This window comes from Diabrotica virgifera, chromosome 2 (assembly GCF_917563875.1).
Source record: "Diabrotica virgifera virgifera chromosome 2, PGI_DIABVI_V3a".
In the NCBI taxonomy this organism is placed as follows: Eukaryota; Metazoa; Arthropoda; class Insecta; order Coleoptera; family Chrysomelidae; genus Diabrotica; species Diabrotica virgifera.
Window position 1 is genome coordinate 64192138 of NC_065444.1, and position 26910 is coordinate 64219047.

The following is a 26910-nucleotide window of genomic DNA, read 5'->3' on the forward strand; positions in this document are numbered from 1 at the left end:
CAAACGACTTCCTAGCAATGTTATAAATTCAGTTCCTCGAGAATGGGGCATAGGCTGTAGCGATACGGGATGGATGAAGAATAAAAACTTCTATGAATACATAGGAAACGTCTTATATAAGTACCTAGTTGCAAAAAACACTAAATTTCCAGTCATTTTGTTCGTTGATGGACATAAAACTCACTTAACCATTCAAACCAGTGAATTATGCTCAAAGTTACAAATTATTTTAGTGGCATTATATCCCAATGCGACCAGAATTATACAGCCTGCAGATGTTGCTGCATTTAAACCATTAAAGGCAAATTGGAACCGGGCAGTATTAAAGTTTAGACGAGAAAACCCAAACAAAAAGATACTATTGTCACAGAAGATACAATGACTTTAGATATTCAATCGACATCCGATAATCTGCCTTTAATAAATCAAGACAACTCATTATATAAAGAAATTGACATCTCAATTGACAAATTCTTTTTTGGCCAAAAACCCCAGAAAGAAAGGGTAAAAAGCAAACAGAACGGTTGCCCTTCGTGCTTACTTCTTCAGATCGTCAAAATGCAGAGAGGCGTAAAATTGAAGAGAAAGACGAACAAGAAAAAATAAAATTAAAACGAAAACAAAAGCGAATTGACGCAAAAGCAAACAATAAAGGTAAACAAAATAAAGAAACCAAGAAGGAAGTAATAAAAAAAATTGCCACAAGAGCCAATTCCGAGAGCAAAAAATGTCAAAATGTTGTGAAGAATAAAGAAAATGTTACACTAAATACAGGTGATATTGTAGATACAAATACTTTTAAATCAGACACACTTCTTGATCATACAATTAAAAGCACTACTTTGAGAAGTGGAGTTAGAGTACATATACCAGAAGTGATTAACGCCAAAGAAAACCACGAACTGCCACGGAACCAATTTCCTGATTCTGTAGAGGAAAACGCTATTCAGCCCTCAATTGATAACGTATCTTTTGATGTCTCCAACAATAAGAATTCATCAAATTTGAAGTAATACTTCCCAAAGCAAATGTACAAATTTGGAAACCAGCCAAGAAAAACGTGCTGGTGAGTCGGCTAAAAGAAAGTTGTTTTTCGAAACAGAGGGATATCCAGAACATGAAAAAATACAAATTCTCTCAGATATATTGGTGAAACAATCAGACAACACCAACATACCTGTAAATAATAATCTTTTGTATACAGAATTGTGCTATTCTTGTTCCTAAACTAAATCAAAAGTTGGAATAAAATGTTTATTTTGTGTCAGAGGCTCCCATATTGGTAGTTGTGTTAAAAAACAACAAGAAATTGACAATCTAAATAGTTTTGTGCGCCCTCAGTGCACAAACAAAAAAAGAAAATTAGGAATTTTATGAGTGGCCAATAACTGTAATTCTATATGCCAATAGCTATGTTTGCATGGCCAATAACTGTGTAATTTTGTATGTTTTTAAATTTGTGTTAATTTTTTATGTACATTATTATTTTTACTAAAATAACCTGAGTTTTTATAAAATTTGATAATTCATTGTTATTAAAAAACCCTTACAAAATATTTCACATTAAAATATACCAATTTACAATTTTAATTCAATTTGAAATCCCTTAAGTGGCCAATCACTGTACCCGTTACCCTATGCTAAATTTGCAGTTACTCTAGCGTTATGGGACCTATTGACCATTCCAGGTCACGGGACTTTGACAGCGTCGCTGAGGGGCAAATATTGTGTTTTCAGTGCAATTTTTGCTATTTTCTGGTTTTATTATAAAAATGATGTGATTTTAACTACAAAAATGTCAAATATTGGATATTATAACACCTTCACAGGGGATGCAAACCCGGCATAATCAGAAAATCAGTATTCTTGACCCACAATTCCCGATGTTCTGTTGACAGTGCATTTGAAATTACTCGATCTTGAAATGCGCAATAAAAAAAATACTCGTATAACTAAAAAAACTCACTTTATCTCTTTTACCTTTACTGGAGCACTTTTCAACTGAACAAAACGCTGGTATTTTAATCATATTTTTAAATTAAACAATGGTTTTCTGCACTAAACGTACTTTGTTTACAAGATGTTTGCCCCTCAACCGCTGTCAAATGACGTCACTCTGGAATGGTCTAATGGGTTGTGAAGATTAGGTCCTAAAACCAAAAAAAGTAGAGTTAAGTTTTCCATTTTAGTGGGAACTTTCCATTTTTAATTTAATTTTCCATTTCCAACAATCTTTTTTCCGATTATGGCGCCATATATCCCAAATTCGAAAAATGTGTCGAATAAAAGTTACTTATTTTTACGTAAGGAATTCCAATCTGCAATAAAAATGAGGGTTCCTATTTAAGATTTTAAAGTAACCCCCACCCCACCTCCGTGAGTGGTCGTGTTTGATGTTATTCTATAGATTTTAAAAAAATATCGAACACGTATTTTTCAGTGTTTCGATCTGACGTTCTTTTCGCGAAATATTCGCTTTTTTTTTGTGAAACTTTGTGACTTGCCAATTTCTTTACGTTCCGCTGAAATCGTCAGATTTTTGAAATGTTATGTACACTGTTCTACATAACTTACCTTATCTTAATCTGACGATTTCGAGTTTTTCTAATGATATATTTTTTTTTCGGGTCCCCCTTAACGAACTCCCACAGTGGCGTAACCAGGGGGGGAGTTTGGGGGGTTGTAACCCCCTATTGGGATGTACTTTGAGCTCTATACGCTTAACACCATTACTATTCCATACCCCCCAGCGACCCTCCAGTAGTTATAACCCCCCTTAGAATCATCCTGGTGACGCCGTTGAACTCCCCTGTATTTAGAGTCCAAAAATGGTAGGGGTACATTTACAGGGTAGAAGGTTTCTCCTCATGTGGTTTTCTAACGCTCTCGGGTAACTGCAAAAATCCCCGCTTGGGCTTCCCTACCACCAATAGTAATAAGAATAAACCCGAGACAAACATTGACTCTATTTGAAAAGTAGGATGCAATCCTCCTTTTATAAATATATAACTTAAATTGAAATTTATCAGTATCTCCCATATATCTAGTAGCACTAGTTGTTGCTCAATCATACACATCTCTTAAAATCTTCACTTGCTCACAGTCTTCATTTACCTGGGATTACATTTGTATTAAGTACCGCCTCCCCCCCCCCCCCCACAGAAATCGTCGAAGAACTGTATCATATTCTTTGTTCGTTCTCCATATTTCCAGTATTCTAGAGCTGTTGCTCTCCTCCTATTCTCAACCTTTATCGCCATCTATCTCTGTCCTGCCATTCTTCGTAAGTCTACTCCTCAGCGTTTTTCCATTGCCTCGTCTGCTTAATCCCTCTACGATTACCTGAGTCTGCCTCTTTATTTCTGTCTGTTGTTTTGACGTACCCATACCAATTTAGTATTTTTTTTTCTTCGATATATTCCAGCACGTTCTTAGTTATTTTTTTACTACTTCTTTTGTTGTTGTTAGGTGTTCTGTTTCCTGAAATTTTTTTTCTAAACCATTCTTGGAGTACTATTGGCCCTATTTTCTTACCATAAAACTTAATCTCCCTCATCATGTGTCATGACCACCTGATCATCTATCCCGTCACTATCACCTGATCAAGTTTATTGTGTATAAATGTGTGTCTCTTACTGCGGCCCCAGTTCCTTTATATTTCCTCTTCGAAGGTTTAAGGGTTACTTCTAAAAATATTTTAAAAAGCGTTGACGATGTGTAGCAGCCCTGCGGCAACCTACATATGTGTTATCTTAAATCTTTCGGAAAATATCGTTCCCATCTTTACTTTTACTGTATCACTTCTATAGAAGTTTTTACTGGTCTTTTCAAGTGATGGAGTATATCCAGACCTCCCATGCCATCCGCAACATACACCATATATGTAAATATTTCATTTGCTCTCTCAATTTTAGGTTTAGTTCTTTCGTTCATAAAAAAATGATGGAGCAATTTTTGGAAGAAAACCAGTCATATCCAGAAAGATGTGCTATGATAGAAAATTTGTGCTATCCGCGTTGGAAACACTTACAGGGTACGAATGGACGACGTTTTATTAAAACACATTTACCACTGAGTTTATTGCCACCAAATTTACTTGATAGTGGAGCCAAGGTAAGAAGATTATTATCTCATCAAATTAGATCATAGTGTGGTAGGAACGGCAGGGGTCATAACTTAGGTATAGACAACAAATACAAAATAATGTATTTAGTACAAATAAAAACCTTATCTTGTAAAAGGTATATTTAAAATCCCTAAAAAGGGCTGCATCACAACAAAACGTTTTCGGAATCAATATTCCATCATATGTGTTATCACAGGTTTACATGCTTTAAGCAGTGGCGTACCGATAGATCAGCGGGCCCTAGTTCCAGTTGAGTTGCTGGCTCGCCCGCCCGCCCAATAAAAAGAAACATTGCATATCAAAAGTTTTTAATAAACAATAAATATAAATCATCATATATATTATAATTATCATATATCAAACATATTAATAAAAAGTCAAGCTAATATAGGATCTAAAATACATCTGCTACATCTGCTACAAAAGGACTTATGTGTATGGTGTACTGATAATGGTCTAGAATTAAATGTTAAAAAATGCTTTAGTATTACCTTCAGTCGCTCTAACAATACCATTGTAAAAACGTATATATTGAACAATACTGTTATTGAATCTGTGGACTGTATTAAAGACTTAGGTGTTTTGTTTGACAGAAAATTAACTTTTGTACCACATATTACAGACATGATTAATAGGAGTATGCGAAATCTTGGATTTATAACACGTAATAGTTCTCAACTGTCACCGAATTGTTTTTTAAGGTTATATGTTTCTTTTGTGCGCTCATTGCTGGAATATGCCTCAATTATATGGTCACCTTACTATGCTTGTCACATTAGAAATATTGAGTCCGTCCAGAAAACATTTCTTCGTTCTTTGGCATTTCGAGCTCATATCAATATTTGTCAGGGTTTTAACATTAATTATGATCTGGTTAATCAAACATTTAAATTGGATAGCTTGGAAGTAAGAAGGGCTAAATCAGATTTAACAATCATTTATAAAATATTAAATGGTCTATATCATTGCCCAACTATCTTACAAGATATAAGCCTCAATACTGTCCAAAGACGGGTTTCCCCAATTTTTCGCATACCTTATCATAATGGGCGCGTTCACCAGATGCAAACGTTGGCAATCAGTTTGCGCTTTATGGTTCTGAACGACTTGCTAACGTCAAACATGTTTGGAAAGCGGTCGCCATTTTTGCAAACATAAGATATTTAAGTTGAACTTTGCAAACGTGTTGAAATATGGCGGGAATTTAAATTGTATATATTGTAAAATATATTGATAAGGGTTTTATATATAAAATAAAGGCTACTGAAGACATTCTGCTACGTTATTATCTATTAAATAAATTTTCTTTTTTCCTTTAATAAAAAAAATAAATTCAAAAACGTATTTATTGAGAAAATTTATTTTAGGTTACGTTCAAACCAAGCAAGCAAAATGTCAAATTTTAACCTAAACAACCAACCGTTCAGTTCGCTGTCAACAAGTTTAGAATCAAAGCGCAAACATTTGTGAATGTGTTTGCATCTGGTGAACGCAGTCAATACGAACTATTGCTTTTACTCCCCATTGTCACGCACCTTGCGTCTAATTAATCATAATCAAAACAGTCTTGATCCATTTGTGGACAGTCTTCGTGTATTTAAAAGAAGCATACATAATTCAGTAACTGAAGTAAAGTACTAAGTTCCTATAATTTATTAATTATTTATTATTGTTACTAATTTAATTTTGTTGGTTTTTATTGTTGTCATTGTTGTCATTTTTATTATCTTTTGTTATTTGTTATTTTAGGTTAAAATTGGATATCTTTACTGTTTACCATAATATTTCATTTTTTTTATACATTTTTTGTAAATTGGCTCTGCCGTTTATTGAATAAATTAAATTAAATTAATATGTATAGTCCATTTACTCACGGTTTTTGCTGTAATTTTTAAAGAACCGCTCGGATTGAGATAAAATTTGGCACACACATAGATAACATATCAAACAAAAAAAGTGATGTTGTGCCGATGTGTGCTCTTGCTCTGGAGGTGAGTTTCATCCCTACTCATGGGTGGAAAACAGACGTTCAAGATAAGTCTGGAATTAGATTAACTAACTTAAGCAACAGGGACCGCAGATGTTCGGATACAATTAGCGTCTCTTTGCAAAGACAATGACGTCGACTTTGTAAAGTAACAAGACACTTACTCAACACACACACACTACACATTACACCTGAGTTAGTGATAAGTTATACAATTACGTGGCTAAAGGTTCTAGCTCTAAACCAAGGCCAGAATCAGAGAAAAAAAAACTTAAGCAACTTTAGATCTATAATTAATTTTTTTTTCACTAAATTAATACTTTTTGAGTTATTTGTGAGTAAATATGGTCATTTTTCAACAAAAAATAAGTTTCTTATAAAAAAATATTCTTAGTAAAAATATAGCTTATCAAAAAGTAAAAAAATTATGTATATTCGAAGATGAAAAGTAGGTTCTTATTCGTCAAATTCCAAATAGAATATTCCAACGTGAAATAACTAAAAAAATAGGCACTTTTCGAAAAAAAAGTCATCACAACTTTTTTAAAGTTTTTAAAAAAGCTTTATTTTTGTTTTTTTTAGTTCCTAGCATCAATATTAAGTAAGTAAAATTCAAAATAAAGTTGGTACCTTTTTTTGGTAAAAATATCGTAAAAATCACCCCCTAATTAGCATCCCAAATGAAATTAATTGTTAACGCTCCACAAGTTACTTGACTTATGGATTGTTTGTATGATCTGTAAGTTTTATCGGTTCAAGTGCTCATTTTTGAAAAAAATTGGGTTATAAATTAAAAAAAAATGATTTTGAAAAAAATTATCAAGCATCTGTATTGGGATTATTTTATGACCCAGCGTATAAAATTTGCATTAAATATCTCAGTTTCCGAGTTTCTGCAACTTTGTAGTTTACCTATAACTCATTCATAATTCGTGCTAATATAAAAAAAAATACAAATAACACGTGTAGGCAGCCATCGGCGGTAAGTTTTTAAAAAAAGTGTTGAAACAAAGGCTTTGGTAAGCAGGTAAAACGAGTAAGGGACCTTACAAAAACGTTCCCTGTGTTTCTTAATAAATTTTGTTTTCAAACTTTTTGAGAAATTCTTCGTTTTTATTTATAAGTACTTACACAAAAATTAAAATTTATTAAGCAGTTACATTTCCTAGTGTGTACTTGTTCAAGTCTCAATCAAATTAGAAATTAAGAAAAGAAGAAGCAAAAGGGGTCAGAGTCCGCGGAAACCGCGGAACCATGCTCAGTACGCCACTGGCTTTAAGCCACCAAAATGTACGGGTAAAAACCCTTAAATTGATAGTAAACAGTTGGAGTTACATTATATTAGCTGATTTTAAAGGATGTTAAAAATATTTCCAGATTAACATGATCCAGATGTTTAGGTGACAACTGAGTTATCACCTAAACTCTGCCATGTAAGGTTCGACCTACAATTTCCCAACCAATATGGTTGATGTCATGTGATGCCAAGGGTTAATCTGGAAATATTTTTAACATCCTTTAAAATCAGATAATATAAGGTAACCCCAACTGCTTACTATCAATTTAAGGGTTTTTACCCGTACATTTTGGTGGCTTAAAGCATGTAAACCTGTGATAACACTGATGATGGAATATTGATTCCGAAAACGTTTTGTTGTAATACAGCCCTTTTTAGGGATTTTAAATATACCTTTTACAAGATAAGGTTTTTATTTTTTGTGAGTTATGGTATACAGCCAGTATAGGAATTTTTTCCTTGTGATATTTTTAATGTATTTAGTGGTAAAAACAACCTATCAATTTTTTAGGTTATATATGTCGCTCGAAATCCTAAGGACGTTGCAGTTTCGTATTATCATTTATGCAGAGCTCATAGGACGCAAGGATTCACTGGCGATTTTGCCCAATTCTGGAACTTCTTTCAAAGTGGTTTAGGTAATACAAAAACTAAGAATAAATTAAATATTGAAAAAATAAGTATATTATACTTATAAGGCTAAAACAACACTTTAAGATAAACTAGTTTCCTTATAGACGGAGAGGCAGCGCCGAAAAATCTCTCTGAATTTACTAAAGCTAGTTTTTTCACAGTTGATCACCGTTATTGTGTAGAGAAACATACTGCGGTCTGTCAAGCTAAACGTAGAACAGGTGGACCGACAGCTTGTCAAAGTTGCTTACCTGCGGAGGTAATTAAATCCATTTACTAAGGCTGAAAATCAGTGCACACATTCTAAATTGAATATAAATAAAAGTTATTATAGTCGGTCAGCTGTATGACGGGACAGAGCCGGTCGGTCGGCCCCAATGAATGTACAGGGTTATTCACTATATTTTGACCCCCTTGTAAACTGCTTCATTTGAAGAATTAGAAAAAATGGAAAATACAAAAGTTATTCGATTTTTTAATTATGATTTTTTGACATATATATCGTACTAGTGACGTCATCCATCTGGGCGTGATGACGTAATCGACTATTTTTTTAAATGAGAATAGGGCTCATGTGCTAGCTCATTTGAAAGGGTATTCAATTATCTATGCAGTAATATAAACATTAAGATCATTATTTATACAGGGTGTCCAAAAAATATTTTTGAATTATTAATTAAACAATTAATCTAATTAAAAAAATTTTTTGGACACCCTGTATAAACAATCATATTAATGTTTATATTACTGAATATAGAATCGAATAACATTTCAAATGAGCTAGCACACGACCCCTATTCTTATTTAAACAAATAGTCGATTACGTCATCACGCCCAGATGGATGACGTCACTAGTACAATATATATATATATATATATATATATATATATATATATATATATATATATATATATATATATATATATATATATATATATATATAAAACCATACTATAAAATTGTACCATTTTTAAATATTGTAGCTTTCGTCTAATGATGCTGATGAAAATCAGCGAAATATAACGTTTTGTTAAACAGAGTACCACTTGGTTTTATTCAGCTGGATACCCAATAAACTTCAACCCCATTTTTATATATATATATATATATATATATATATATATATATATATATATATATATATATATATATACATCCCGCTATCATTATGTCATCTTTTCATGTTGCAGTCATTTGGCATCACTAAGAAATACTATCATTTTCGAATTTTAATTCGTGTATGTTTGTTGAGCGCATTTTTTAATGCCCTGTATCGTTCTCAGTTTTCTAAAATTTTGATTTTAAAAATTTAAATTATATACAAAAATTTTTACACTTCACAGCCATTTTGACTTCCACCACATAAAAATGTGTATTTGCGATCTATTTGCCGTCAATCGAGGTTGCCACGAGTTAAAAATATCGAGCGTTTGAGGCCAGGTAGAAAAGGTATATTAGAAACTATATAAAAGGTGGGTTCTTTACCTGTTCGGCTGGTAAGGGTCCAAATATTTTACGAGTTGAATTGTGTTTATTTTATTTCATCTGTTAAATTATAATTTTCTCATAACGACTTAAAATATTTGTTTGAAAAATTAATTTTGTGTCATTCCATTTCAAATCACTCAATTTTGGAGCAAAAAAAATTTGGACCTCCGATTTGTCTGAAAATTGGTATATAGCTTCTGCGGGACGTAAAAATAAGATATTTAAGGTCAAAAAATCTTCTTCTTATTTTTTTCTCAAAATGTTATTTTATTCGATTTTACAGTGATTTGGTGTTTATTTATACAAATTTCCATTTTCTCTCGTAAAGTATCAATGGAAAACATAATATTTTAATAGAAGGGACTCAAAAATGTCATTATATGGCATTATAACAAGTTACTTTGATTCAAAACAAGCTTTTGATCAAATTTTATAGTGTAGAAAACGTTAAAATACCGTTTTTTTTTTACATTTTTCTCCATTCCCAAAATGCATCATAATCGATTTGGCTGAAAATTTGCCCACAGATAGACAAAACATAGGACTTTAAGTGGTCATAAGGATTTGAATTATATTACAATACCCAAAAAGTTACATGCAATATTATAGTCAAAAATATAGGCGTCTACTGTAAGTAAAATTAACTCGAAAATATCGACCTCACGACAAAAATTGTTAAAAATAAATTGTAATAATTGTAAATACGATTTATTTGGAACAATTTCAGTTCCTTCCATTTTTGTGGAAAAGTTAAAAATGGCGGAGATATTGAGCAAAACAGGTTCTCCTTTAAAATCAAGATGGCCGCTAACGTAACGGAGGAATTCATTCGCGATTTTAAATTTAGGCTACTATTGACTCCCCTAAAGATCAGAAAAATAAATTTTTGTGCAGCTTGGCATTCAAGGTCAAATGCTATCCCGACTGGACTAATATATACTTTTGAGTATGATATTACTGCATGTAACTGTTTTGGTATTGTAATATAATTCAAATCCTTCTAACCACTTAAAGTCCTTTTTTTTAGCTATCTGCGGGCAAATTTTTAGCCAAATCGATGATGATGTATTTTGGGAATGGAGGAAAATGTCCAGGAAAAAAACGGTATTTTAACGTTTTTTACACTATAAAATTTGATCAAAATCTTGTTTTGATTCAAAATAACTTGTTATAATGCCATATAATGACATTTTTGAGTCATTTCTATTAAAATATTATGTTTTTTATTGATACTTTACGACAGAAAATGCAAATTTGTTTAAATAAACACCAAATCACTGTAAAATCGCATAAAATAACATTTTGAGAAAAAAAGAAGAAGAAGATTTTTTGACCTTAAATATCTTCTTTTTACGTCCCGCAGAAGCTATATACCAATTTTCAAATCGGAGATCCAAATTTTTTTGCCTAAGTGATTTGACATGGAATGTACCTTTTACATTTTCATTTAATTTACTTACGGTTTTTGTTCAGAATTTTGAAGAAACGCTTGGTTTGACATAAAATTTGGGACACACATAGCTAATATGTTAAAGAAAAAAAGTGATATTGTGCCGATATGTGCTTTTGATCTGGAGGTGAGTTTCGTCCGTTATCGGGGATGAAAACAAATACGTTCAAATAAGTCCGGAATTGGATAAACTGACTAATTCTAAGCAACTTCTATTTTATAGAGTTTTTCACTAAGTCAATACTTTTAGAGATATTTGCGAGTGAATATGTTCATTTTTCAACAAAAAAAAAACACGTTTTTAGACGGTTTTTCGCAAATAACTCAAAAAGTAGGTACCTATTTTATTGAAAAAAAAAATTAGCAAATAGCAAATATAGCTTATAGAAAAGTGAAAAAATGGTATATGTGTCAGGTCTGTAGACCCAGTAGAAGCAGAGTTATTGCTAAGCTTTGTTTTAAAATTAAGAGGAGTAGGTAAACTAACCCTAATAGCACACGACGTCCTCTGGACGTCGAAAATAGGTCCATTTTTGGTCCTAACGTCCATGGACTATAAATGGACGTCCTTTGGACGTCCGGCGTTGGACGTCCTTCGGTGGACTAAATATGTACGTCCTTCGGACGTCCGACGTTGGACGTCCTTCGGTGGACTAAATATGTACGTCCTTCGGACTTCCGATGGTGGACGTCCGATGGTGGAATAAATACGAACGTCCTTTGGACGTCCGTACTGGACGAAATACGGACTTTTTGTGGACGTCTGAAAATCACCCCCACTACTTGGTTCCTCTGTTCACAAAACTATAACGATAGGCGATAGATTTTCGATTCACCCACCGATATCAGTTCGAAGTTGGAGAGTTGATCTCTCAGTCGTTGTCGTCGTTAGGGCTCCCGCGTAGAATTTTATTCATTAACCACTGATTTTCATAATGTAAGAAATTATATTATATACGAATTAAAGTATAATATACTTATACATATACTATATATTACGTAAAACTATGAAGACGCTGTTTCACAACATAACACAGAGTCCGACCGCCTCATCGGGCCATTTAGAGCATCAATGCATAAGCCCATCCAATGGATTATTATGTGCCCCTTTGACATAGGCGCACAACATTTTAATCTACCACCCTGAGGATTCCTGCTCCTGGAGTTTTTCTGAAGTGCCGAAACAGTCTATGTTCCTGATTCCTCGATCAGATGAGGAGTTTTCGGAGCCATCAACCCCAGACAGCTACTGGAGCTCCACGTTGCAGCCAGTCACTTCTTGGTAAGTGAACGCCAAAGAGGAAGCATTCAGACTCTGCTGCTACCACCGTCTGGACATAGCCTATCGATCCCTGATGGCCTAGAGGACAAACTCACCGAGAATGATGGAAAAAACCACCAGCCAGGACAACTGGTATCCAAACATTGGTATTATTTACGTTTTTTATTACATTTACATATTTTTTCATGCTCTTTGATATATATTTCTTATTCTTTCTGGTATATTTTTCATACATTTTTCAATCTTATGGGTGTTTGGTAAAAAATAGGCCATAGCTTAACCTTGGATTACTGAGCTTAAAATAGGTCGATTTAAGCTAACTTACTTTAGTACGAAAGATGATAATAACCGAAATACAGGGTGTCAAATTTAAACTTTTATTTTATTCTTGATTATTTCCTGGGCAATACATCAATTTTGGTGTTGAATTTAGATTTCTTGTCCCAAAAAAAACCCCGCTTACCAAATTTCGTGATATTATCCCATGCTTGTTAGGAAATATTCAAGAATAAATAAAATAAAAGTTTAAATTTGACACCTTGTATTTCGGTTATTATCAACTTTAGTACTAACGTAAGTTAACTTAAATCGACCTATTTTACCCTCCGAAATCTAAGGTTAATCTATGGCATATTCTTTACCAAACACTCTGTATAAGTACATATTTGTATTCTAGCCAATCTTTTTGATTTTCTATAAAGTATAGACTTCCTTGAATTTTGAATTACAATTGTTAAAGGAAAGTTTCGCTACCGCGGTCGCCTTTTGTTCGTCTTAACTTATTACCTTTACCCATAACGGTTCTTTTGTCCAACAGATTGGGTTGGTTATTGTACCTAGTAAGCAAAAAGTATTTATCTCAGTATTTTATAATCTATTTATAATATTGAATTATCTAAAGACAGAAAGCGAAGGCGGATGAAAAAAAATTAGACAAAAGTTGAATGATTATTATAATATTATAATATAATATTACACTATACAGTGAGCACGTAAAGGTTGGAATAAATTCATTTTCTCGAGAATGGACTATTTTGGAAAAAAATCCTGAAACATGTCAATTTTTATTTTTAAATTACGACTTTTTGGCATATATATTATACTAGTAACGTCACCCATTTGGGCGTGATGACGTCATCGATGAATTTTTTAAATGAAAATAGGGATCGTATAATAGCTCATTTGAAAGGTAATTCAATTCTCTATTCAGTAATATAAACATTAACATAATTATTTATACAGGGTGTCCAAAAAAAATTTTTTGAATTAATTTAATTGACATAAAAAGAAGAATGTGCGTAATTTATTTAATTCAAAATACATTTTACTGCTATCAGAAGACAACAAAAAATGTTTATTTGGCAAATAAATATTGTTTTTTGCTTAAATTCAATATTAAAGCAGCCACCCACCAGCCTCGTGACAGTTTGAATATTTAATTTAAGCGAAAAGCCATGAATATTTTTCAAATAAACATTTTTTTGTTTTCTGAGAGCAGTAAAATGTATTTTGAATTAAATAAATTACATACATTCTTCTTTCCATGTCAATTAATTTAATCAAAAAAAATTTTTGGACACCCTGTATAAATAATTATGTTAATGTTTATATTACTGAATAGAGAATTGAATTACCTTTCAAATGAGCTATTACACAACCCCTATTCTCATTTAAAAAAATTATAGATGACGTCATCACGCCCAGATGGGTGACGTCACTAGTATGATATATATGCCAAAAAGTCGTAATTTAAAAACAAAAATTGACCTGTTTCGGGATTTTTCTCCAAAATCCTCCATTCTCAAAAAAAATGAATTTATTCCAACCTTTACGTGCTCTCTGTATAATAAGTATACATAGATAGAATATCTTCTTTTTAAGAAATTGTCCATTATCTCCAAATGAGCAAGGTGTCGATTTGAAATAATATGTATATGTATAATATACAGCCCATTACGCACCACCTTAAAAATTGAGCATTTTTGATGTCTCGAATTTCCTAAACCAGTTGTCCCATCTAAGTGATTTTTTTATAATATTATAGCCTAGGCTATAGGTTACCTCCTTAAGCTTGTCATGCACGGGGAGCTATATACTGTAATATATATTATATCACATATCTCTCTATAGTAATGAGTGAGCCTGCACACACGGAACCATTAGTTCCGTGTCTCCAGGCTCACTCATTACTATAGGGAGTGATATGATATAATATACATAATATATTACAGTATAGCTCCCCGTTCATGACAAGCTTAAGGAGGTAACCTTGTAGTCTAGGCTATAATATTATAAAAAAAATCACTGAGATTGGACAACAGGTTTAGGAAATTCGAGACATCAAAAATGCATCATTTTAAGGTGGTGCGTTAATTTCTTGGAGAAGTGTAATTGTAATTTAATGTAAATAATGTAATATCCAATAATTGTAATTTAATATAAGATGTAATATAAGTTCCTTAAAAAATGTATTTTTTATTTCCCACAATACATTCTCCACAGGTCTAAATATCGTCGCTAGACGTCCACCGAACGTCCTCTCAGGACGTTAGATGGACGTTCGGCAGCACGACATTGGACCAAACTGGGACGTCCTATGAAGGTCCAATTGACGTCCACCGAACGTCCCCTCGGACTTTAGGTGGACGTCCATTGGACGTTAGATGGACGTCCATTGGACGTTTGGCAACAAGGCATTTGGACCAAACTAGGACGTCCTGTTAAGGTCCAATTTACGTCCCCTAGGACGTCCGATTAAGGTCCAATTTACGTCCGATTAAGGTCCAATTGACGTTCGATTAACGTCCAATTTACGTCCCATTAAGGTCCAATTTAGGTCCCCTCGGACGTTAGGTGGACGTCCATTGGACATTTGGCAATGTGGCTTTGGACCAAACTAGGACGTCCTGTTAAGGTCCAATTTACGTCCCCTAGGACGTCCGATTAAGGTCCAATTTACGTCCGATTAAAGTCCAATTTACGTCCCCTCGGACCTTAGATGGACGTCCAATGGACGTTCGGTAGCGCGACATTTGGACCAAAATAGGACGTATAAAGGACGTTCCTCGGACGTAAACGGACGTCCTTAAAGTCCGTGAAGGACGTCCTATGGACGTCCATTGGACGTCCTTGTGCTATTAGGGTAAAAAGACAGATTCACACCCAAGAAAGTCACTAGAAATATCTTCAGATACATCTTCTTTTTTGGTTGATCATATCGGCCTTTGACGGTAATATTGACTAAAAATCTAAAAATAAAAGGAATAACGCAGAAAATGCAAAAATCGCTGATAAAATAAATAAACTAACCTATGAAATGCCAATAGTGTTAAAATTTTATAAATGTCATTATTGTCAAAATTTGATATGAGTAAAATTGCCTGAGGTTGTACCAATTACAAACAAGGTTTACGGCGCGGGAAATTTGAATTACTCCTCTTGATTTAAAAACAGACTATAGTGAAAAATAAGCTCTTATATGTCAAATTCCAAATCGAATATTTTAACGTGAAATAAAAAAATGAAACACTTTTCTGGGAAAACTTATTACAACTTTTTTAAAGTGTTTAAGAAAACATTTATTTTTATTTTTTTAAAAAGTTTCTAGCAGCAAGAGTAAGCAAGTTACGCTCAAAATACAGTTGTTCCTTATTTTTTGGTTAAAAATATCGTAAAAATCTCCCTCTAATTAACAGCCCAAATGGAATTAATCGTTACCACTTCACAAGTAACTTTATGTATTGTTTGTGTTTGTAAGTTTCATCAGTTCAAAGTGCTTATTTGTGAAAAAATTTGGTTTTAAAGTAAATTTTAAATCATTAATTTTGAAAAAAAAAAAGACTTTTTCAAAATAACTTAAAAATTATTAGTGATACCAAATATCTTAAAGAGTAAAAAATGTAGGTTTTGCTTTTTTAAATATTTGGGATTTTTTGATTTTCTGGAAGACAAAAATTGGTTAAGAAATGGCTGTTTAAAATTTGCATATACATACTCGTGACTAGTGATTCGTTAGAGCCCTTTCAACAAAACCCCTTTCAAAAATAAGCATTTTTAACCAATGCAACTTACAGATCATATACAGGGTGTCCCCGAAAATAGTGCGTTCCTTAAAGGTATAGATAGAAAGCACAATGTAGAGCAAAAAATTCTTATAATATTTTCAGCCGTTTAAAACTTTTATAGAACAAAATTTGCTTAGAATTAGAATTAGTCAGTTTATCCACTCCCGGACTTATTTTGAACGTATGTTTTTTCACCCCCAAGAAGGAGTGAAAGTCACATCCAGGGCAAGAGAACATATCGGCATAATCTCATTTTTTTCTTTGGCATCTTAGCTACGTGTGTGCCAAATTTCATGTCAATCCAAGCGGTTCTTTAAAATCTGGAGGTTTTGCGATATTTTACCGTGAGTGAATGGAATGATTGCCGTTGTCACTTTTAGATAAGAAGTCATTATCACAATGACATAGTCAGGTTAACTGAATTATATAATTATTGTTTTTATTATTAAATGTGAAAACCTAGAATTATCCATGTCTGTCCGTCAATAAACACAACTCCTCTGTTAGTAGGACAGAAAGAATGACAAATAAGGTGTCAAATGAAAGCCTATAACCAAAATATGATATTTTATGTGAGAAGTTTGACCTCGGACTGGCTGTTCCAGACAGTGTTGCCAGATGAAAATTTTTCGTAACAGTAGAATTGGACATAAAAAAACAGGAGAAAACAGGAGATTTTAATAATTTTAAATAAAACAATAAAATGTAGTTAAATTGAACAAAATAACTATCTTATGGCTATTTTTCAAGGCCATTAATTAAGTAATTAATTATTTAATTAATTGAGCAGTAATTAATAGAAGTGAAGCAAGACAGTCCATGCTTAGTTTCTGACTGATTCGCATGCGCAGTTCCGTTTTCAAGCGCTTGAAAACGGAGCTGCGCATGCGAATCAGTCAGAAACTAGTCATGGACTGTCTTGCTTCACTTCTATTAATTACTGCTCAATTAATTATTTAATTAATGGCCTTGAATGTGATGGACTGTCACCATGAACAAAGTTTAAATTCAGGTTTCACAAATGTTTAAACTTATTGTCTGATAACGCTAGATAATCTCTCAAATTTAATACAAACATACCATATTCTAGTGGAAAATATAACAGAAGATTTGAGATTGAAAACAGAAGAACAGGAGAAGAAGTATGAAAACAGTAGATCTCCTGCTAAAACAGGAGATCTGGTAACACTGGTTCCAGAGTTGCAACCGAAAGTACTGTTTTAAATTTGTCGAAATAGTACAAACTATTATTCAACGCGACTAAGAAAGACCAGAACAAATACATACTTCCGGTTTCATGCCTGTCTGTTCGTCCATGTCTGTCGGTGAACAAAATTCATCCGTCATATCAACTGACAAAAAGTTACACGAAGAGTTCAAATATCGACTGCCGGTTCAACTTCCGGTCACCTTGGGTGAAAAATTAGAACTTACGATGTCCAATTGCTTGTTACAATTTTTTTATAAGTGTTCTACTCTATCTATTCTGACTTTTTCTATAACTTACTTAGATCACATATAATTTAATACAGTTTTGATGTCAGGGTCTTCAAAATTTATATGGTGAGTTCCGGTATGTGATGAATGAAAAACGACTCTATAAACAGAAGAAAAAAGTGTTCTTTAAAGTGTTCTCAAGACCTAAGGCAATACATCGACTCACAAGAGCGTTGTCACAGTAGCAAAAATTCGAGTTGGGGTTCGAATTACTTTCTCATGCGGCTTAGTCTCCTGACTTGGCCCCCTCCGATTATTAAGTGTTCCCAAATCTGAAGAAATGACTCGTAAATAAAAAAATCAGCTGAGATAATTGAAGAAAAAAATAACTATTTTTCAGAGCTTTCAGAATCGTATTATGCGCACGGCATCGACATAAAAAATTTGTAAAACCGTTAAAATCGCTGTATTGAACATATTGAATAAAATTAAAGAATTTTCATGAAAACATGTTTTTCATGAAAATATGTCTACTTTTATAGGACGCACTTCAGCAGTTCACAAAAAAAGCTTACAGACTTTCTAATGCTTTATGCTAAGTAGCAAAAATAACAAAAATTTTATTACTCATGAAGAAGATCAAGCAGCTAAATTTAAAGTAAAATCATTAGATGGCATATAAATAGATATGGAATAATGGAATAGAAGTTGATATCCACTTCTGAACCCACCTCAGAAGAAGTGGACGAAATAGAGTAATTGGGAGTCCTTCAAAGGTCACCTGAGCACTCAGAACCTAGTACCAGTGCATGCACTGATAAGTGCATGCACTGGAGCACTCAGAACCTAGTACCAGTGCATGCAGTGATAATATTAAAGAGAAATCCGACAAAAGAATTGAGAGGGAACTCTGGACCAAATACCAAAAACCAGTGTAACCTAACACTTCCAGCTTCATATTAATAATAGAAAATCACCGAAAGACAAATATGTAATGTAAAGAATTAATATCTCAATATTCCAGTCTACTAAACAATAACTACTGGAAAAACATTAAAGTCTTTATTCAAGTCGTATATTCAAAAAATAAGACAAGTAGAGTAATAAATGGATAATTAAAAATTGCGAGAAACAGTGCAAGAAAATTATTTAATAGACCCGAAGACAAAACAAAAATTAATGTGCTAAATAAAAGTATTGATTCGTTACTGCAGAACTAGAACTGTTATATGGAGCTATACTAGTCTGGATCGGTGTAAATTAAATGAGAAAGAAAATAATATAATAAACACACTTTAAGAGCAGATAGAGAAAATATATGGATTATCAGAAGGTTCAAACGGCAGAATTATCAACGATAAACAAGAAACAGTCAACGAGATAATGATTCTGGACCAACTGTTTTATTATAATTAGGGGTACGGAATTTTCGTTTTTACGAAATAGATGCGAATTTCGGCGAAATTTTGAACATAAATGCTAAAAATGTGAAATATGGAGTTTTTGTTTATTTCCGCGAAATACCTGCAGGTGCCCAACTCGCCCGTAAATAAGTAGGTAGTTACGTAGTAAATAAGGCATGGAAAGATTTTAAGGAAAGTTTTCTATTGTACATAATTTTTGAAAGGTTGTTTATTTTTCTAACACGTGTTGAAACAGAAGGAACTTTCATTGTTCAACATTAAATAGATAAAGATAAGATAAGGAATTGATATTTTTCAATGTTGATTCTTTGAGAAATATAAATAATCTGACTGTTGTTATCTGCATTTCGGTCTTTTGTATTGGTAAAAATCTAAGTAGGAATAAAAGTCGGCTAATTCTTATTTTCTAAACATATAAATTAGTCAAACAGGACAATCAGTGCTCATTCCGTCAATTTTTATTAAGAACATGGTCTATCAAAAAAGTTTTCATAGTAACATAAAGTTACTTAAAGTATCCCCTAAAATGGGACGCCCTAAAACAATTTTGAGTGATCGAGTCAAAGAATTTGCAACAGATGACCTATATCTGTGTGACACAAGACACAATTGCTACACAGTGCAGTTTTCCGTCATTTGCTAAAGCAGCATTACAGAGCATTTGGAGTCCAACGAACAGCGTAGACGCAGAACGATTCTTCAGCACATATAATATTGTAGTGACAGATCGAAGAACAGCTCTTAAAGAGTCGAATGTCGAAATTACAACGATGCTAGCTTTTACTTAATGTTTTCTGTTGTTTTACTCGTAGTTAAAAATAAATGCGAAATTTTGTAATTATAAAAAAAAGTAAATGCGAAATTCATGTTTTTGTTTGCGAAAATTCCGTACCCCTAATTATAATTAGTTATAAAATAGCTTCAATGGGGAAAAGCTGTAAGCTTAGACCAAACACCAGTAGGGGGCATCCAATTAATTGAGGAAAAAAATTAAATGTATAACAATATTCACTTCATTTACTGAAAAGGCATTGTCCCGCAAGAATGGTTGAAATCACAATTAATAGCCCTACAAAAAGACAAGCGCTTAAAACTGATAAGACCATTGAACAATAAGCATGTAAGCTACCTTTTAAACACATTCTCAAAAATAATCCATAACACAAGGATTGTTAGGAAATTCTTTTATAGACTTCAGGCAACAAATTCTCCTGATCATGTTTAAAAAACGTACGGAATGTACTAAATAAAAAAATATATTTATCATTTAAAAATATATACCCTTATACTATAACATAATTCTAACGTTGAATATATAATGCTTTCCTGTGGAGTATACAAAGGATGGTCCTGTTTTTCCCGCACGCTGCCTTGTTTAGTCTTCTTTGTCGTTTAATTCGTTAAATTCTATCCTCTTATGTCACGGATTCAGGAAGCAGTGGATATATGCAGTGAACGGGAGGCCTATGTCGAACAGTGAACGAACGGAGCCTTTTCGCGTTTATCATGTAGAGAAGTCACTTGTCAAAAACTGGACATATGTAATCGTATTTAATTTATTAAATACTGTCACATAATATGTCATACACCTCTGTGCGTTAATCCATTTTATTTCTACAATTTTAAGGTGCTATTACATGCCGCCATTTTGATTTGTCTACAGCCGCATTCTGCCCGTTAAATCCCATCGTTTGAGGCGCTGTACGTCACGATTGGATCAATTGTAGCGAAGCTGCATGACTAAGGCCCTTTTAACATGTTGCTGTATTTGATTTTTCTGTGCCATTTTATATTATTTGTCAAATACTATTATTTGAGGTGCTGAACATCACGATTGGACCAATAGGACCGTAGATACAAGACTAAGGCCCTTTTGACATGCTGCTGTATTTGATTTTTCTATGTCATTGTATTCTATTTGACAAATCCAGTTATTTGAGGTGCTGTACTCCACGATTGGACCAATAGGAGCGAAGATACGTAAATAAGGCCCTTTTGGCATGTTGCTGCAATTGATTATTCTGTGTCATTGTATTCTGTTCGTTTAACCCTATCATTTGAGTTGCTGTATGTCACGATTGGACCAATAGGACCGAAGATACATAACAAAGGCCCTTTTGACTTGTTGCTGTATTTGATTTGTTTGTGTCAAATTTGATTCTATTTATGAAGTCCTATTATTTAAGATGCTGTACGTCACGATTGGACTAATAGGACCGAAGATACGCTACTAAGGCCCTTTTCACATGCTGTTGTATTTGATTTTTCTATGTCATTGTATTCTGTTTGTCAAATCCTATCATTTGAGGTGCTATACATCACGATTGGACTAACAGGACCGAAGATACATAACTAAGGCCTTTTTGACATGCTGCTGTGTTTTGATTTTTCTGTGTCATTGTCTTCTATGATGCCTAAGGCATGTCTATGATATGCCTTATTTTTAAACAAAACGAGTAATTGGACTTCGTAAGTCCTAGATTTTCACCCAAAGTAATCGAAAGTAGAACTGGAAGACGATATTTGAATTTTACGTGAAACTTTGCGTGGATTGATATACGAATTTACTAATTTTGAGTCATTTTTACTAAACTTTGACATTTGTCACCTCATTTGTAATTCTACCCGGTATAATGGCGGAGGAGTTATATTGGCGGTCGTACGAACCGACAGAAAGATTGCCTAGGTCAAATATCTCACCTTTAGTACCATCCTTGGATTATAAGCTTTCATTTGACACCTCATTTGTCATTCTACCTGGTATAATGATCGAGGAGTTATATTCGCGGTCGGACAGACCGACGGACAGACCGCCAAGGTCAAATATCTCACCTTTAGTACCATCCTTGGATTATTAGCTTTCATTTGACACCTCATTTGTCATTCTACCTGGTATAATGACGGAGGAGTTATATTCCCGGTCGTACGGACCGACGGAAGGACAGCCTGGGTCAAATATTTCACCTTTAGTACCATCGTTGGATTATAATCTTTTATTTGACACCTCATTTATCATTCAAGCTGGTATAATAATGGAGGAGTTATATTCGCGGTCGGAGGGGCCGACGCACAGACCGCCTAAGTCAAATATGTCACCTTTAGTACCATCCTTGGATTATAAGCTTTCATTTGACACCTCATTTGTAATTCTACCTGGTATAATGATCGAGGAGTTATATTCGCGGTCGGACAGACCGACGGACAGACCGCCAAGGTCAAATATCTCACCTTTAGTACCATCCTTGGATTATCAGCTTTCATTTGACACCTCATTTGTCATTCTACCTGGTATAATGATCGAGGAGTTATATTCGCGGTCGGACAGACCGCCAAGGTCAAATATCTCACCTTTAGTACCATCCTTGGATTATCAGCTTTCATTTGACACCTGATTTGTCATTCTACCTGGTATAATGACGGAGGAGTTATATTCCCGGTCGTACGGACCGACGGACAGACCGCCTAGGTCAAATATCACACCTTTAGTACCATCCTTGGATTATCAGCTTTCATTTGACACCTCATTTGTCATTCTACCTGGTATAATGACAAAGAAGTTATATTCGCGGTCGTACGGACCGAAGGAAAGACAGCCTAGGTCAAATATCTCACCTTTAGTACCATCCTTGGATCATAAGCTTTCATCTGACAGCTCATTTATCATTCAAGCTGGTATAATGATGGAGGAGTTATATTCGCGGTCGTACGAACCGACGGAAAGACAGCCTAGGTCAAATATCTCACCTTTAGTACCATCCTTGGATTATTAGCTTTCATTTGACACCTCATTTGTCATTCTACCTGGTATAATGACGGAGGAGTTATATTCGCGGTCGTACGAACCGACGGAAAGACAGCCTAGGTCAAATATCTCACCTTTAGTACCATCCTTGGATTATTAGCTTTCATTTGACACCTCATTTGTCATTCTACCTGGTATAATGACGGAGGAGTTATATTCCCGGTCGTACGGACCGACGGAAGGACAGCCTGGGTCAAATATGTCACCATTAGTACCATCCTTGGATTATAAGCTTTCATTTGACACCTCATTTGTAATTCTACCTGGTATAATGATCGAGGAGTTATATTCGCGGTCGGACAGACCGACGGACAGACCGCCAAGGTCAAATATCTCACCTTTAGTACCATCCTTGGATTATCAGCTTTCATTTGACACCTCATTTGTCATTCTACCTGGTATAATGATCGAGGAGTTATATTCGCGGTCGGACAGACCGCCAAGGTCAAATATCTCACCTTTAGTACCATCCTTGCATTATCAGCTTTCATTTGACACCTGATTTGTCATTCTACCTGGTATAATGACGGAGGAGTTATATTCCCGGTCGTACGGACCGACGGACAGACCGCCTAGGTCAAATATCACACCTTTAGTACCATCCTTGGATTATCAGCTTTCATTTGACACCTCATTTGTCATTCTACCTGGTATAATGACAAAGAAGTTATATTCGCGGTCGTACGGACCGAAGGAAAGACAGCCTAGGTCAAATATCTCACCTTTAGTACCATCCTTGGATCATAGGCTTTCATCTGACACCTCATTTATCATTCAAGCTGGTATAATGATGGAGGAGTTATATTCGCGGTCGTACGAACCGACGGAAAGACAGCCTAGGTCAAATATCTCACCTTTAGTACCATCCTTGGATTATAAGCTTTCACTTGACACCTCATTTGTCATTCTACCTGGTATAATGATCGAGGAGTTATATTCGCGGTCGGACAGACCGACGGACAGACAGCCAAGGTCAAATATCTCACCTTTAGTACCATCCTTGGATTAGCAGCTTTCATTTGACACCTCATTTGTCATTCTACCTGGTATAATGACGGAGGAGTTATATTCCCGGTCGTACGGACCGACGGAAGGACAGCCTGGGTCAAATATCTCACCTTTAGTACCATTGTTGGATTATCAGCTTTCATTTGACACCTCATTTGTCATTCTATCTGGTATAATGACGGAGAAGTTATATTCGCGGTCGTACGGACCGAGGGAAAGACAGCCTAGGTCAAATATCTCACCTTTAGTACCATCCTTGGATTATAATCTTTTATTTGACACCTCATTTATCATTCAAGCTGGTAGTTATATTCGCGGTCGGAGGGGCCGACGCACAGACCGCCCAAGTCAAATATGTCAGCTTTAGTACCATCCTTGGATTATAAGCTTTCATTTGACACCTCATTTGTCATTCTACCTGGTATAATGACGGAGGAGTTATATTCGCGGTCGTACGGACCGACGGAAAGACAGCCTAGATCAAATATCTCACCTTTAGTACCATCCTTGGATTATAAGCTTTCATTTGACACCTCATTTGTCATTCTACCTGGTATAATGACGGAGAAGTTATATTCGCGGTCGTACGGACCGACGGAAAGACAGCCTAGGTCAAATATCTCACCTTTAGTACCATCCTTGGATTATAAGCATTTATTTGACACCTCATTTATCATTCAAGCTTGTATAATAATGGAGGAGTTATATTGGCGGTCGGAGGGACCGACGCACAGACCGCATATGTCAAATATGTCAACTTTAGTACCATCCTTGGATTATAAGATTTCATTTTACACCTTATTTGTCATTCTACCTGGTATAATGACGAAGGAGTTATATTCGCGGTCGTACGGACCGACGGAAAGACAGCCTAGGTCAAATATCTCACCTTTAGTACCATCCTTGGATTATAAGCTTTCATTTGACACCTCATTTGTCATTCTACCTGGTATAATGATGGAGGAATTATATTCGCGGTCGGACAGACCGACAAACAGACCGCCAAGGTCAAATATCTCACCTTTAGTACCATCCTTGGATTATCAGCTTTCAGTTGACACCTCGTTTGTCATTCTAGCTGGTATGTTGATGGAGGAGTTGTGATTACAGACAGACGGACGTGGATAATACAAAGTTTTCACATTTTTTCAAAATTGGGTGAAAACAACATGATGCCAGAATGATTTGTTGATGAAAATAATATATACATTCTCAAATTGCCTATTTTTCGGTGTGGATAATATTATATTCAACAGTGATGCCAAATTTCTGATGCCAAAATGATTGATAATGAAAGTGGGATATACGTTTTCATGTATATAGCGGCAGCGACAAAACGGTAAAACACTGAACTAAATGTATATAATATTTTCACTGTACCATAATTTTGGACTCATACATTTTATGGAATATACTTATATAACTTAGTAAGGGATAAACAAAGAAAGCTGATATATTAAAGTAACATCAAGAAATCAAATCTCTAACTACCGAGTTGATTAGACTTCTGGTAACAAGTGCAGAAAAAAAGTTATTAAGGTAGTGTAAAGTGGCATCGATATACAGATGCCACTTTGCAAGACGATGCCAAATCGATGGTAAATGCATAATGTATCGATGCCAAATTGATAGTAGGATGTATATATATATATATATATATATATATATATATATATATATATATATATATATATATATATATAACATAAGATGTAGATCTTTGAAACACACTCAGTGAACCAAAGATCCAAGGTTATTGGTTTAACGACCACTCGTACGAAATCAAATAGATGAAATAGAGAATGTGGAAAAATCCCCTTACGAAATGGTGGATGTGTGAATTGTTCGTAAGGGGATTTTTCCACATTCTCTATTTCATCTATTTGATATATATATATATATATATATATATATATATATATATATATATATATATAAATATATATATATATATATATGTCAAAAAATCAAAATTTAAAAATTGAATAAGTTTTGTATTTTACATTTTTTTCTAATTCTGTAAATAAAGCAGTTTAGAGGGGGGTCAAAATATAGTGAATAACCCTGTACATTAATTGGGGCCAACCGACTATAATAACTTTTATTTATATTCTATTTAGAATGTGTGTACTAATTTTCAGCCTTAGTAAATGGATTTAATTACCTCCGCAGGTAGCAACTTTGACAAGCTGTCAGTACCACCTGTTCTACGTTTCGCTTGACCGACCGCAGTATCTTTTTTTACACAATCACGATAATCAACTGTGAAATAACTAGCTTTAGTAAATTCAGAGAAATTTTTCAGCGCTGCCTCTTGGACTATTAGGGGTATACCTCTTCTCTGAGGTAACTGATAAACGTTTCTAAAATCTACAGTGTTTTAAAAACCGATAAAATTATAAAGCTTGTATTCACATTTATATCTTTAGGACTTACTTTGTTTTTTGCTTTATCTTCTGTTAAGATTCTGAAAGAATCAATAGGTTTCGTCCTTTTAAAATAAATATCTTCTTCGTCTTCTTCATTTTCTTCTTTGTTTTCTATCTTTTCGATATAGACCTGGCTCACTGTTCTCCAGTTTTCTCTATTCTTGGCTAGCTGGTAACAATTTAGCCCCGATGTTCTTTTTAAGTCTTCGTACCATCTTTGTTGTCATCTTGCTATGCTTCTTCTTTGTCCTCGTTGGTCTCACTGGTCCAGTTTCATTTTAAGGAACATTCTGGGCCACTGAAAATCCACTTTAGATGGAAGAATATATAGGACACAATATTCTTAGAAGATGAATGTTTGGGCCGGCATTACAAACAATCACATTATGGGGCCATATTTTTTGTGAAAAACACTACTCCTCGTTATCTGGAATGCCTTTAGAATTAGGTATGATGCCACAGCTGAATAAGCTGTCTCCAAA

At 34.1% G+C, this 26910-nt stretch overlaps 1 protein-coding gene across 1 annotated transcript in view; it reads left to right on the plus strand.

Annotated features, from left to right (window-relative positions):
• LOC114330082 (sulfotransferase 1C4-like) overlaps positions 1 to 26910 on the plus strand; it is a 98339-nt gene that overhangs the window by 52036 nt on the left and 19393 nt on the right. Inside the window, exons 5-6 of the mRNA XM_050642606.1 lie at positions 3915 to 4113; positions 7922 to 8048. Of these exons, the coding sequence (XP_050498563.1) occupies positions 3915 to 4113; positions 7922 to 8048 (326 nt within the window). The remainder of the gene's footprint in view (positions 1 to 3914; positions 4114 to 7921; positions 8049 to 26910) is intronic.